We start from the raw sequence: 14,523 nt of genomic DNA, 5'->3' as shown, positions 1-14,523 counted from the left end.
TCTTCAGTGTCCTGAGCTGAGCGTGCCCACATTGCCATTTCAGTTGAAGACCTTCTCTCATACTGTTTCCCGTGCTGTAGCCCTGCATTGCTACAAGTGTAAGGCTCATCATATTGCCTCAGTCCATATTACCTCCTCCTTATATTCCTCATCACAGCGGCCTTTTCCTATGCCTCTGACCTGATACAGTCTTCCTCCCATATTTATCACTTCTTCATGCAGCCCCTAACCCTGAATGGGCACTATAGGCTTTGAGGGACCAGTGCTAGCCATGAGGTAGGGCACGTACAGGGTTACCGAGCAGCCTTCTGACCTTGACCACTGCTGCCGAGGCTGTGTGTGGCAGTGCCTTGTAGCACTATACATTCAAGGCTTGAAGGCAGGGAGAAAAAGGGCCCTTTTTTCATCCCACAAAGGTCAGACCTCAGAAGTCTGCTTCCCTCTCGGGGATTTCTGCAGCTAGCTTCATCTCTGGAGGTTGAACCTGTGCCATGGAGGATGCACCACTGGAGTCTCAGCTGCTTAGGCCTTTAGGGGCATCATACCAAGCACAACTAAACTGTGCTTCATTCAGCCACCCGGGTAGCATCCACTAAGGGCTCAGAAATAGCTGTGCCTGAGGTTTGGTGGGGAGACCTGCAGCTCTGTGATTCAGGACTTGAGCATTCAGTGGCCACCAGTCTCTTGACACTGGGTAGCTTCTTTCTTAACAGGTTCCTTGACAAAAAGCTCACCTCTCTCTTTCCTAGGTTGATCTGGACATACTCCAGCTAATTCTTCCCACACCAAGTGCTTTCCTTAGTCTGATTGTGCAGTCAGCAGAGAAGACTGCAGAGCAAGGAGTGACTGAGGCAGTTTTTCATCTAGCCAGTTCAGGTCGCAATTAGTAAAGAGCAGTGCACCAGGCTTTCTGGTGCCTTTCTGGACCTTAATAGCAAGGTCCTAAAGTCACAGGAGAGCATAACACCCAAATTTGACGTGTGGCCATAATATCACTGTTGGCAGCTGACTGCCGCAGTGCTCCTTAGAAACTGAGGGAGGTTGTGGATCTGGAAGTCTTCAGGCAGTCCAGAAGTGACTAGAGAAGTTAAGGGACAAAAAAAATTAATCTGTCAAGCGATACTGAGTGCAGCTGCCACTGGCTCGGGATGACTCTGAAGCAGCTGAGGGAGGCCAATACAATGCCGTGCCAGCCATGTGCTTCCAGCCAGCCCCCTCCCAGCACCGGCAGGGGACAGAACTGATGGTTAGACGAGACCCTTGGGCTGACCCAGTAGAGCTGGGCGTTTCAGGTGGTATGCTCTGCTTGGAGGCTGGCTGATTTTGAGGAAGAGACCAGTTCTTGGCTTTGCAGTCTTGCTGTGATTTGCTGTGAGCATAAGCAGCACCCTGCTTTTCCCCTCTCCCTCCACCATCTCACCCAAGCCTCTCCACCCTTCTTGCTCTGTCTTTTCCTACACCCTTCACAGGAGTAGGAGCAGTTCATCAACCGTGACACACCAAAGAAAAAGTGTTACAGCTGTACCATGCAATCTAGCACAGATACTCATGTCCCCTGGGGCAGCCCCAGCTTGCACCTCTCTGGGGAGGAGCAAGGTCAGTCCTCAGAGCAGGTGTAGCGAGCCCAGCTGTGCTGTGCCAGTGGTATGGGGGGGCCTAAAACTTGTGAGGGGCCAAAGCACTGACCCACTGGTGGCAGTGGTCCCAGAAAAGTCATTCAAGATGCATGAAGCATGTGGGGAGGCCCTCCCCAATGGTGCTGAAGGCAGATAGTTTTATGTAGCTATTTACCTTTTTCTGAAAGACCGAATCACTGCACTGTTGCAAGGCTCAGAGCCAAAGCATCAGAGCAGAAAAATGTTCTGAGGGACAGTCACTGGCTTGCTTTTATTTATCATTGAAATAGATATTTTTTTCCTTCTCAAGCCTTGCTCTCGGACACAGCAGAAATATTTTGGCTGCTGCTTTTCCACTTATAAAGAAATAAAATCAGCTCGAGGCAATCACCCAGCATGCGATCGTTCCACCTGCCCTGTCGATGCTTGTAAAGTGCTACGTGAACAGGGCCTTATAATGGGGAAGGTCAGGCAACCTTAGCAGTAGTGGGTGCCACTGGATCCGCATATGAGCCTGGTAAAGCTCTCGCAGCACAGCCTAAGCAGCGCGCTGCACACAGGAGCATGCAGCAACTCTTCCACTTCCTGCTGCGTGGAAGGGTTTGCCTGCTGGAGGGTGAGGTACTGGGTGAAATCGCTGGAGTCCCATGTCCCATGTCACTGGCCCTTCCATATCCCCACCCAAAAGTATGGAGATGTTCTCCCAGAAGTGTCAGGAAGAGATCCCTGGAGCCTCTCTGTGCGAGGCTGGTGCATGGAGCCATAGCACGCAGGTGGGCAGGAGCAGCGAGGTCACGGTGGCGCGGCTCTGTTTTCCCCATGGTTAAATTTAAGGACATGGCTTGGGTTACCCTGCCTTGGGGAGAGGGGTGGGACATGGCCCTCTTCAGCCCTGAGAGGGCTACCGCTTTCTAAGTCTCGGCCAAGGCTACATCATGCCGTGACACCAAGGCAGATCACCCAGGCTGAATGCATGGCATGGACAAACCCTTGGAAACACGGGGCGCAGTCTCCCATGAGGCTGTTGCAGCAGGGTTAGGCGCCGTGGCGGGGGTCCACCTGCATCTACACCGGGTATCTAAATGTTGCACAATTTGGAGCAAGGAAGAGAAGTGCAATTGTTTCGCCCTTGCCAATTTTCAGCCTGTTTCTTCTCAGTTTGATTAATGTGATCTGACTTGGTCAGCCATTTGGGGTCTGGGGTCACTTAAGGGTTTATTTGTGAAATGCTGCCAGATACTCATATTAACTCATCATCATCAGAAACCCAATTTCCTTCCCCGGCTGCGGTGGAAGAAAAACCCCCTTCAAAGCTATTGCGCGGTCACGAACTTCGCAGCGCTGCCAACTTGCAGGGGAATGATTAGCCCGGGAGATGAGCTCGCGGAGCAAACGCCCAGAGCGCAGGCTCAAGGTTACGAAAGCGGGAGACGGTGGGGGGAAAAAAACACCAGAAAGCGGGAGACCGTGGGCAAAGCACCACTCCTTTGCAGCATCCCCCTGTGCGGCCGCCAGGGGGCGGCAGAGACCGCGGCGCCGCGCGCCGGGCGGGGTGCGGGGTGTCCGTGCCTGCGGGGGGTGCGTGGGGGGCTGTACCTGCCCCCCGTGTCTGTGCGCGCGGGGGCTGGCCGTGGGTATGGGAGCAAGGGGTGTCTGTGGCATGCGTGCGAGGGGGGCGGGGGGGCGTGCGCGCCCACGAGTGCGCGTCCGTGTGCATGCACGTGTCCGTGCGGCTGGCTGGGGGGGGGGGGGGGTGCACTTGCCGGTGCGCACGGGTGGAGGCGGGAGCGTGCAGGCGCGGGGCCGTGGTGGTGCGTGTGCACGTGCTCGGCAGCGCGCGCGTGGCAAGCCCACGCCGCCGCAGGGGGCTGGCACACGCCTCCCAGCGTGGAGGTTCACCCGTTGGCACGTGGGGGCCTCGGCCCCTGCGCCCGCGGCGCGCACAGCCCCCAGCAGCACACGCACACGCGCGCGCCCACAGACGTCATCTTGCCACCAAGGGCTGTCGCAGCGTGGCAAAACCAAGGTGTGGCTAGGAAAGAAGGCGGGAAGTAATGGTGTGAATTGAAAGCAGATACTACTTCCTGCACAAAATCTCACTCAAAGATGAATATTTTAATTTCTTCTAATATTTTCTTTTTTTTTTTTTTTAAGTTTGAGTAATTAGTCCCTCCCAAAGCCTAAATTCTCAAAGTTTTCACAGAATCACAGAGAGGTAGGGGTTGGAAGGCACCTCTGGAGATCATCTTGTCCAACCCCCCTGCTTGAGCAGGTACATCTAGAGCAGATTTTATTTTGTGATTGAACTATAACTTCCCCGCGTTTTTACAATACACGTGACAGCGGCACGTACTTTCGTTATCTGTGCTGTAAGACAGAGAGATCACGCGCAGCCCCCAGGGTTATGAGCAGGGACTGCAGCAGCACTGAACCACACCGGGTCCCAGGCCCCCCAGTCAGCTTAACACACTGTCCGGCACCCACGGAGCTACGCACGGCCTGTTGGTGCAAACAACTGCTGGTATTGGCATGTGGTGTTGTGCAGAAGATGATCAGGCCTGCACGTGGAGGGGCTTCTGTAGCCAGCACCACCGCCTCGATGTCACATGCAGGGAGCTCAGCAGGGAAAGATGAGGATGTATGATTTGCACCATTTTGCAGCTGGCTTCTCAGATATCCTCAAGCTTACACACACAAGCTCAAGCAGAGCAGAAGCTGATGTGACCCTCTTCCAAGTCCTTCAGCACACCATGCCTTGTGTGTCCTCCCTTATGCCGAGGTATTGCAGAAGCTCATCTCTTTACCATACCATTCCATAGCATCCCACACCCCTACCACCCAAGCACCCAAACCCCAGAGCCACGCACTTACTTACACACATTAAGGCAGCAACACCCAGGCAAGGCCAATCATACCTCCTATCCCTCTGCTGTGCTAGGTGTGCATTGCATGCCCCCATGGGCATGCAATGACATGTTCTGGTTGCATGTGCACCCTAGAGAAGTGGCATGGAGGGGGCTGGCTGCCACAAGCATGTGTTACATACGTGTCCATGTGTGTGTTAGACAAATAGTATTTTAGCCAAATAGTAAAAATGTGGTGGCTAAAAACTTCTTGTGGGCGATGCACCCTGCCTGGTGTGCTCTTGATTATTTGCTGGGCCAGAGAAGTTGTGTTTTGGGACTTTTTCACTGTCGACATGGGACGCAAATGGTCCCAAACTTCCTCCCCCCAGTCATTTGACCATGAAAGATGCTTTCTCTGACACATAGGTCAGGCAAGTGTGGTAGCTGAACTTGAACTTGTTCCTGAGCTCAGAGGGGAAAGTAAGTTCCTGTCACCCAAACAGGGAGTGAAAAAGCAGTGCTGTAGGATTTGCGTGACAAGCCAGAAAAGATGAGCAGGGAGTAACTGAAATAAGTAGCCATAGGTGGACTATAAATTTTCCACACGATTCATAATAATGAAGGATTAGAATTGGGGCACAAACAGCTGATCTAGTAAGTGACGGGCTACGTTAGGAAGAAATCACACAAATTAAAGCGCTACAGAATTTCAGGGGCTCTGGGGACATCCTTCTTGGATTTGCTGCCTTCTGGCCACTAGCTAGAGTTTAGTAGTGACTGTGCTGCCGAGCAAGTCTGTGGCACCCATGCTCCACCCAGCAGCGCGCAGCTCTTTGCCTGGCAAACTCTGCAGGTTGGCAGAGGGAGCAATTGCGCTTTGGTCCCCTGGGGCTCTCCTGAACAGGCGGCTTTTGGGTTTTGGCTCCCACCTGCCATTAGAAATAGCTCTTCTTGGTAGGAAGCATGTCTTTTTTCATCCACAGCAGGATCAGTCCCAACATTTAGACTCATTTCCATCTCCGCACTTCAGCATATTCCTGCACACCCTCTGTGTAAAGCGCCACATATGCATACACATATAGGTGTATGTATACGTGTACATGGGCATATGCATATATGTGTACATGTACATGCACGTGTATGTATACATATAAATGTACCTATATGTGTAAACCTATGTGTGCATATGCATGATGAGGCTGCATTTGTGAAACCACAGTCATGTACGCCTCCCTGCCCTTTTATAAAGAGAAGGCGGCCAAGGCTTGGTATTGCAGGGGGAATTTAAAACAGCAACGCTGCCTTTAAAGCCACCCAGAAAAGGAAACCCGTAAATGGGACGATGAATGAGAAGATGTCAGGAGTGTTAGCACTTAATATTCCTGGAGCGAGGCTGCATTATTTGTTGCTGCGGCAGAGCGCTCCTCCCTGCCCCCTCTGACAGACCCCCGTGCATGCGCGCGCACGCATGCAAGTTCATCCCGCACCCTTATGAAAAAATCAACCTCCCTGGCAAACCCTTCGCCCTCACCCCGTAGGTGTCGTGCCACAGGGCCATAAACACACCAGCGGAGCCTTCCTCCACCCTGATTAAGAAATAAATAATTGCAGCACAGCCCCTGGGAGGGGAGGCGGCCGCTGGTTGGGCCCATGTTTTATTGATCGGACCGCTGTGATGAATCGGCCCCCGCGGAGCCGGTGTCTGGCTGCAGACAGGCACTGGCCACTGCGCAGAATTACAACGAGCCCTGGCATCCCAGGGCCACTGCCGGGATGGCGGCGGAGCGGGGAGGTGTGGGGCTGGTGGCCGGGGGGGGTGTGCCGTGCAAGGGTGTGAGCCGTGTCCCCGTGCCAGGTGGCCAGCGGCTCCCAGCTGGAGGCACGGCAAGGGATGGGACGGGTTTAGCAGCTGGGGCTGAGCCTTCCCGCTTGCTCCAGGCCCTGTTTCTCCAGCCTGGGTGTCGCTTAGGGAGAGCCGCATGCCGTCAGAGCATTGGGCGGGAGGGGAGGACGCTGAGGAGCTGGAGGGCAGGACAGAGGCTCACCTAAGCGGGAAAGCGGATGTGGCCTGCTGCCCCGGCCCCCTGCCGCAGGAGCAGCCCGGGAGCAAAGCGTCGTGTTCCTGCGTTGCCCCCGTCTCGCCCAGCCGTGTGTAATCTTGTCCTCTTTTCTTTCCCTTCTCGCACCCTGCAGGACCCGGCACAGGGAGAGTAGACAACGGCTCCATGAGTTTGGCCGTCCCACTGTGGCTGCTGGCAGCGTCCCTGCTCTGCCTACTCAGCAAATGTTAATACAAATCAGAATTAAAAATAATAATAATAATAATTAAAAAAACCCAACACGCCAACAACAACAACACACAAAAACAAAACGCGTTATACAGGAGACAGAGCGAAGAGAGGGGAGAGAGAAAAAAGGGGGGGGCGAGAGAGAGGACTGTTTCTTTCACAACTTTTGTGTGTTCAGGAGCGAAGAGGGGGGGAGAGGAAAAATTACAGCAAAGACGACTCAGCAACATTTAATCCGAAACCTGACAAACTGGCTGTCAATTCACCGACCATCTAGGAGGCAACACGAAGCGAGGGAGACAGTGGGGCACCAGCAAGGATCGTGTCGCCGGAGGATGCTGCAATGTAAACAATCCAGCAAAACCCACACAGCCAATCGAACAGAAGATCCCTTTTCTTTTCTCTCCTCCTTCCTCTTTTCCATACTCCCTCACCTTCCTTCCTTCCTTCCTCCTCTTTCTTTCTTTTGCGGAAAGAGGCCTTTGCTTCGGTGTCTATAGCCACTTAACTGTTTGGATGCCCTGGGTCATTTTTGTGAGCCAATGCTCAGCCAGTTCATACTTTTGAAAACAACAACAAACAAACAAAAAACAAACAAACAAAAAAAAAAGGCAAAAAAAAAAGCGCCACAAACCAGAGCAAGTCACCTGAAGCTCTCTGCACACTGGTGTCCTGTGAAGAACCCCTTCCTCTCTTCACGTCACCCTGCGCTCCTGTGCACCCAGCCCTTGCTAAACACTTTCTTTCCTGTCCCCTCCTTCATGCAACATCACGCTCGCTGGCCTGAACTAAAGCTGTGTCAACTCTACTGAAAACATACTTTTCTTTTTTTTAATCCTCTTCCTCTCCCCCCTCAATTTGACCGGGTGTCTTTCTCTTTCTCCCGTGTATGCCTGTGTGCGTGCGTGCATGTGTGTATGTGTGGCGCTCGCTCCGTCTTCTCTCTCCTCTCTTTCTCTTGCTCTCTCTAAGCATGCAAAAGAACAGTCCATGTGTACATATGCTCATCCTGCTGTAGATAATGTCCTGCCTTGTAAGTGTGAGACAAGATGCTGAGAGATCGCTCAGGCAGACAAGAGGGGTGAGGAGAGAGGGGCAGCTGCAACACAGGTTCCCATGGTGTCCCCTCTCCAGTGTCCTCACCTCACTGGCTTTTTGACTCCTGGCCACCTTGCTTGCAAGCGTCAGTCTGCACCCTTGTTTAGCCTTTTTTTCTCTCCCACCTGCAACCTGTCTGGCTCTCAGCCTTCAAGTACCAGCATAGCAGCCCCTGCTACGCATGAGTGCTTACACACGCGCATGGGGGTGTGCATTTGTCCAAATAAGCAGAAGAAACCAGGACTGGCCTGCAGCACTACAGAGTGCAGACTGCAGCCGCCCGCTCCTCCTGGGGAGGCCGGGCCGGTGGGATGTGAATGATGAGACCTTGGACATCACCGAGCAGCCATTCCTGTAGGTATAGTGTGCGCGGAGGACCGATGCCTCAACGTGAAAAACCACAATCTGGTCATTCCTAACCATTTTTGGTAGTCATGCAAAAATAGAGCCAAGACCCTTTTTTGTTGTTGTTCTTACTGTCCTCCCTGTTATAAAAGGAAATGTGTATGTAAGGGTGAGTGTGTGCGTGTGTGTGAGTGCGCGCGTGTATTGTACATGACTGCTACTAGAAAGCTCACTTTGCAAATTCCATATTTGAAACAAATTGGGTCAGACAATATCCAGGACCTGTGAATGTAAGAGGAAAAACAAATGTCAGGTCCAAAATCCTGGGCTTATAAGGAAGGAGCTTAAAGTGGTGCAGCAAAGAAGTAGGGAGCACAATTCCCCTTGCTTTTCTCTTTTCTCATCTGAAGGGTGCTGGTCTTGCTGGAGAAGGCTGTCGCTTGCCACCACTCTTCCCATGGCAGAATCACATGCAGAGGTGCCAACAGGAGATGCTCCAGTGCCTCCTGAGTGAGGATAAGGAGAGGGAGAGAACGGGCTGTGAGAATCAAGGTTAAGAGGATGCTGGGTGGTGGCTGGAAATTGCCATGCCAGCAACAGGCCTGCTGGAAGAGCCAGGGCGAGCACTGGGAGAGGGGAAGCTGACTGTAGTACGCTCCAGTGGCAGCAGTGCATGTGTGCAGGCAGGGCCAGTGGGGAGAAACGCCCGTGTTTCCTGGCCAGTCACAAGCCCGAGCAGCCACAGCAGCAAAGAAGATGAAACACAGGGTTTGTCAGGTAGCCACTTGGGTTTTTTGGGTGAGGGATGCGCAGGGAGGAATTTGAGTTATTCCCACAGAAGTCGAGTGACCATCCCATGACAGTACAGTGTTTTACAGGTGCTTGGCACCACTGAGCTTTCAAGCACCAGCAAGCTTGCTTTTCTGTCTTTGCCCTGTGAATTGCGCAGTAGCAGCACTCTTGGCAGCCATGCTTGCACGCTCTTGAAGGCAAGGGGGAAACAGCTTGGGCCTGCAGCCCTGTGGCGTGCGTGAGGGGATACCCACCGGGTGGTCCCCTGCCAGGGAGGGAAGTGGGGATTGCTGCATCTTTGCATGCCTGGGGCACACTCCACCAAGGCCTCTCCCTGCCGCTCAGCACGGTGCTTTCACCTTGCACTGCAGCACTGCTGGTGCCCGCCTCCTCTCTGCTGAGCTCAGCTGTTTCGGGCAGCAGCAGGCAGGCAATTAAGCAGGCAGTCAAGGGCTCCTCACAGGCAACCAGAATGAGCAAGGAAGTATTAAGAGATGAGAGGCTGAAGTTTGGGTGATGGCAGACTTGCTATAGATCTGCTGTGGGTTTAGATGGTGGTAAATTACGCTCCCTCTGCTCCTCCAGGCCCCAAAGCCATGCCTAGGGGTGTTTGTGCCTTGGTGCAAGAGGAGAGAGTTGAGCAACTGGTGCCTGAAATCTGCCCGAGGCCTCCAGGGGCAGCTCCCCACTTCCGAGACAGGGCGGTCGTTGATGGCACTTGTGCATCTCCTTTGGAGACTGGCATGCTGCAGCCCAGGAAAAAATGCCGTGTATCCTTCAGAGCATTCAGCCACCCCAGTCCTCACGCCTACCTCTCTGGAGGGTCGTGTCATTTGGTGTCTTAGTAACAACTCCGGATTTCCTGCTGCAACAAGGCTCCTCATCCCCCTGGTACACCCATGAGCTGATGCTGGTCCCAGAAGCTGGGGCTGGGAGCTGCACCCTCTCCAGCACACTGGCACGAGGGAAAATACTGCATTGCTGGCATTTCTCATTCTCGGGGCTGTGCCTATGCCTGGATTTGTTGTCGCAGGCTTGTTGCAAGAAGGCAGGCAGTCTGCAGTGACTTGCTGTCACAGGCTGTTCCTAAGGGCTGGGTCAAGCCTACTGGGTTTTTTTTTAGGTTGAGGCTTCTCTTTGATGTCAGCCTGGTTGCTATTGTAAGGTCTGTTCCATGTGTGTTGTCTTCTGCATGTGTTTTTGTCGCTGTGGGGTCACTCCTAGGCACTGGGTTCACACACATCAGAGCCCTATGGTGTGGTGGTGGTCACAAGTCACCTCGTTGTCTCACATCTTTTTTTGGTTTGAAGGAGTTTTGAAGGGATATTTTTTTAGATGTCAAGGCACAGAGGCTTATGGTTAAAGGGGAATATATTACTAAAACCAGGACACCCAATTTTTGAAGCCATCTGCCTCTTAACCCCCCTTGCTGGGATCCAGTCTTGCTTACAGAATCTGGGCAGATCTGCGCCTCTGTCACATGGCTGTGAAACAGGGTTAAAGCCAGTTATTTGCAGACCTGTCCAAGAAAAGCCACAAATACCAAGTATGCCTGTTATCTGCAGCAGTGCTGGGAGCCCCACTCCTGGCAATGTCTGTTCCTTAGCAGGGCTGGGGAAGTTGTGGGTAGGCTGGAGCTTGATTTACTCCAAGAAGCTAATCCTGCAAGCTGCTGCGTGTGTACCGGGATGCTGTGACCATCCCCCTGTTTCTCCTGAACTCAAGCAGGGATCACTCAAAACATCTGTTGAGAGGAGAGCTCAGATGAACGTAGGAAACACAGGCAAGGTCAAACGATTTTCCCGATTCTCTTTCTCCCCTCCACCCTTTGTCAGAGATGTTGCAAAAGGATTTCTCATGTCTCAGGCCCTTTTCTCTGAAACTGTTTCTCCTCCTCGCCTCTATTCCATGTTCATGTTGCTATCTTCCCTATCCCCTCCCAAAAAGCTGTGCTCTTGCTTCCTGCCGCCTCTCAGCTGGTTGGGGACAGGGGGAGACAGGAGTTTGGAATGGGACACCAGTTCCTTGAGCTTGTCATTGTAAGTGTGTTTAATTGATGAAGATTTAACGTTTAGTGTTATAAAAAGAAAAGAACAAAATGGAGAAAAAAAAAAAGGAAAAAATTGTATTTCTTCTACTGGTTTGTAAATATTACAGCAGTTACATGAGATGTCTGGTAATGTCCAAGCAGAGGAACAAAGACTTGGATTTAATATATGGCCCCATACTTGCTAGCAGATTTCTAACCCTTTTCAGATGACCGAGAGGAGGGATGAAGGCAAGTCTTTCTGAAAGGAACTGGACAGGGGAAATACAGCCACCCCGAGCCACATGAACTCCATGCATGACGGCAGCATGTTGCTTGGAGCGTGTGTCTGGTCAGATGGAAAACGAAGCAGACGCCTGTCTCTGAACGGCTGGGAAGGGCAACACGGGATGCTCCAGCCGACACCTGTATCTTGGCAGTTGTGTTCATTTTTGTTTGTTTGCAGGCCCGCAGCTTGTGGGTACGTTGCTCAGTGATGCACTCCCCTCCTCCCCGCTTCCTGCTTTCTTCACCCGTGAAGTTGTGTCACCCCATGCTAGCACCAAGTGCATGTTAACGTGCCATTCATGAAGATTTCATTGGTGACATGCATTGTGTCGAGAGTTAGTCTTTGTCTGCGCACCTTTCTCACGCCACTGACTGTTCACCGCTTGGGCAGATCTCTTGTGTACTGCTGCTTGCCCCACTTTTGGTCAAAGTATATCCAAGCCCCACCAGCTCTTCTTAGCTCCAGGTGCATCCAGACCATGCCCCCAAGCCACATTTTGAAAGTCCAAGTTCACAGCATGGACAAAGTCATTGTCAATAGCCACCTGATCTCCAGGCTGACACATGAAAGCTGCTCATCTGGAAGGAATTTGGGGGAGCAACAGCAAGTCCTGATGATTCAGGAGCAACTGGGGAAGAGGACCTGGGAAGTCGGAGGAGCCACTTGAGAGTCTTTCACAGCCCCGCTACCAGCTCAGTCTTTGTGCAGTGCTTTACCACTTCACGCCTCCCTGATGAGGGAATGTATGGGCACAGGGAAACAGCTCTTCTCCTCCCAACCCCTCTCACACCTCTGCTTCCTCTCCTCCAAGCACACTGACCTGCAGCCCAAATCATCATGGTGCTTGACGTGACGTAGCAACTGACACCGAGGATGGCTAACCAAGACATTCCTACAGAGGAGATGCTAGGGGGTGAGCAGTTCTCTCTCTCTCTCTCCTGATGCTACACAGCCTACTGCTTCTCTGACTTGAATAGACAAAGCTTCTTGAGTTAGGGATGCCAGGAGCACACTGTCCCATGGAAAGCAGAACCTCAGGCAGGAAGTGATGGAGAAACTGGATGGTAATTCCCAAGATGTGACGCCAGTGGAAAAGTGTAGGGATGAGTCCATCGTCCATGCGCAGAACTCCCAGGTTCACAAGGGAGGAGACCATGGCCTCTCAACGCTAATCTTAGAGCGGCTTCATTTCCAGTGGGATGCCCAGAAGACTTTTTTTTTTTTAAACTGCATGACTCCTGCTGACTAAGAGCTGTGTCACACCATTAAAACCTCTTTCTCTTTTCCTTCTTGTAACTTGCTAGAACAATGTCAGGCAGCTCCTGCAGCCCCCACAAATTTTGCTTGATGGTTGGCTCCCATTAGGGCAATATGTGGTGTTGGCTTTTTGATTCACTCACCATAACGGAAAGCAGAAGTCAGCTTGGCAAGGCTATGTTGGTATGGTCCTCTGCCTCTGTGGCTTGGGGCAATGTGTGTGAGGCAAGGAGACCAGCCAAGGCAGGGCTTAGGAAAGAGGAACAGCTCTCCTAATTAGCCCAGACAGGTGACAAGCAAAGGATCCTTCACTTGTTGCAGGCTCAGGTGTCACAGTAAGTCAGCCTGCCCTGCAAACCTCGTAGAAGTGCCTGGGCAGCCAAGGAGGAAGGGGCAGTGCAAGTCAGGAGGACATGACTGCAGCATGGGTGGAAGGGCTGTGTGCACAGCAGGGCCCCTTGGGCAGCATGGCTGGGAAAGGGGCAGAGTCACATCCAGGAGGGTCTGTTTCCAGGTAGGGCAGGATCTTCCTTCCCTGTGTGTGCTCCCGCTGCATCAGGCGCTCGCCTCCTGGCCTCCCGGGCCATGCAAACCAAGCTGCAAAGGGCCGCAGTGCGCGATGCAGTGTGAGGCCAAGGTGGCTTCGGCTGTGCTCTGGGAACAGGCGTGTGGATGTTTCTGACATGACATACGGGCCACGGATGGAGACAAGGAGCAAGACCACTTAGGAGCCAGCCAGTGGGGACAGCACTTCCCAAGTGTGGTTTTGTCCTCCGAAATTATGATGTTTGCTCCCCATTTCGGCCACGCACAGGCACACACGCACACCCCTGTGACCTCTACCACACACATGCTACAGTAGTCCTCATGGCCACCATAGAGGCACTCGCCTTTCCCACGCCCTCCATCACACACGCAGCCAGACACGCACTCCTCCACTTGCTCCCGGCGATGGCTCTGTCTGCCCACACGGCTACGTGGTGACCTCCTGAGGAAACCAGGAGAAAGCGCGCCTGTGCCTGTGCCTGTGTATGTGGGAGCACACGTCTGTGCCAGGAAAGGGAGGAGGGGACAAAGAGCAGCAACCTGCCTCCGCGGTGCCACTGTCACCTCCCAAAATCTTGCAACTTTCCCAGCTGGAGCCAAGTTTCATGCTCTAGACCTTGAGAATGAAGGCCAGTCCCTTCTTCTTGCTACACAGTGGGGTGGTTAGAACTCTCCTCATTAACAGTGTTATATACATATAAATATATATATATATCTATATCTTTATATATATTTTTCCCCAGCACTGTAGACATGAGCTGAACTTCTCTTTAATGAAACGAGAAAACGGCCATTTTAATTTTTGCCATTGGTTTGTTTTTGGAAATAGCTCTGTGAAATAAAATTTTAAAAGCGCAAGTGTGTGTGTAAAAGAACCGATCAAAAGAACAAAACAACCCAACAAATGAATGAACAAAACCCAGTGATGGAAAAAAAAAGAAGCTTTTTATTTTTTCTTTTCTCAATGTATTTAACTTCTGTTATCTCGTTTCTGTTTCTTTACATGTATGAATGCTCTGCTCTTCTGTGATCTTAAAAAAAGTACAAAAAAAATACAAAAATTAAATAAACGTGAAAAGGAGGTCATGTTTCTGTATTTCCCCTCCCTTCCTTGCATACGCTGGCTTGTCTCTGATCAAGTCTAGGGATGACTTCCTAGCCCAGCCAGGGAATGTGGGCCAGGCTGCCCCTTTCCTGGTCTTCCTCTGCGGGGCAAGGTGGTGCAGGGCTGCAAGCAGGTCAGGGGCAAGTGGCTTGGGGCTGAGGGCGCGGGGTCACCCCTAGCAGACTGGCCCTGGGGATGAAGGGAGCAGGCTGGCTGTAAATAGGCATGAATTGGGGCTGCCATGAGGAGAGGAGGGCTGTGGAGGCTGTCTGCAGCTGGGTGGCATGGATGAAACTGCAATGCCCAGCCCTGAAG

At 52.3% G+C, this 14,523-nt stretch overlaps 1 protein-coding gene across 3 annotated transcripts in view; it reads left to right on the top strand.

Annotated features, from left to right (window-relative positions):
- The window catches only part of LSAMP (limbic system associated membrane protein), a 1,029,781-nt gene extending 1,015,592 nt beyond the window's left edge, over positions 1–14,189 (top strand). For all 3 annotated transcript variants that reach the window (XM_075106636.1, XM_075106617.1, XM_075106626.1), the window contains one exon: positions 6,656–14,189. In XM_075106636.1, coding sequence (XP_074962737.1) covers positions 6,656–6,753 — 98 coding nt within the window. In that variant the 3' untranslated portion in view covers positions 6,754–14,189. The remainder of the gene's footprint in view (positions 1–6,655) is intronic.
- The last annotated feature ends 334 nt before the right edge of the window (positions 14,190–14,523 follow it).

This window comes from Phalacrocorax aristotelis, chromosome 1 (assembly GCF_949628215.1).
Source record: "Phalacrocorax aristotelis chromosome 1, bGulAri2.1, whole genome shotgun sequence".
In the NCBI taxonomy this organism is placed as follows: domain Eukaryota; kingdom Metazoa; phylum Chordata; class Aves; order Suliformes; family Phalacrocoracidae; genus Phalacrocorax; species Phalacrocorax aristotelis.
Note: the sequence above shows the minus strand (reverse complement) of the source record. Positions and strands in the feature narration are given on the sequence as shown.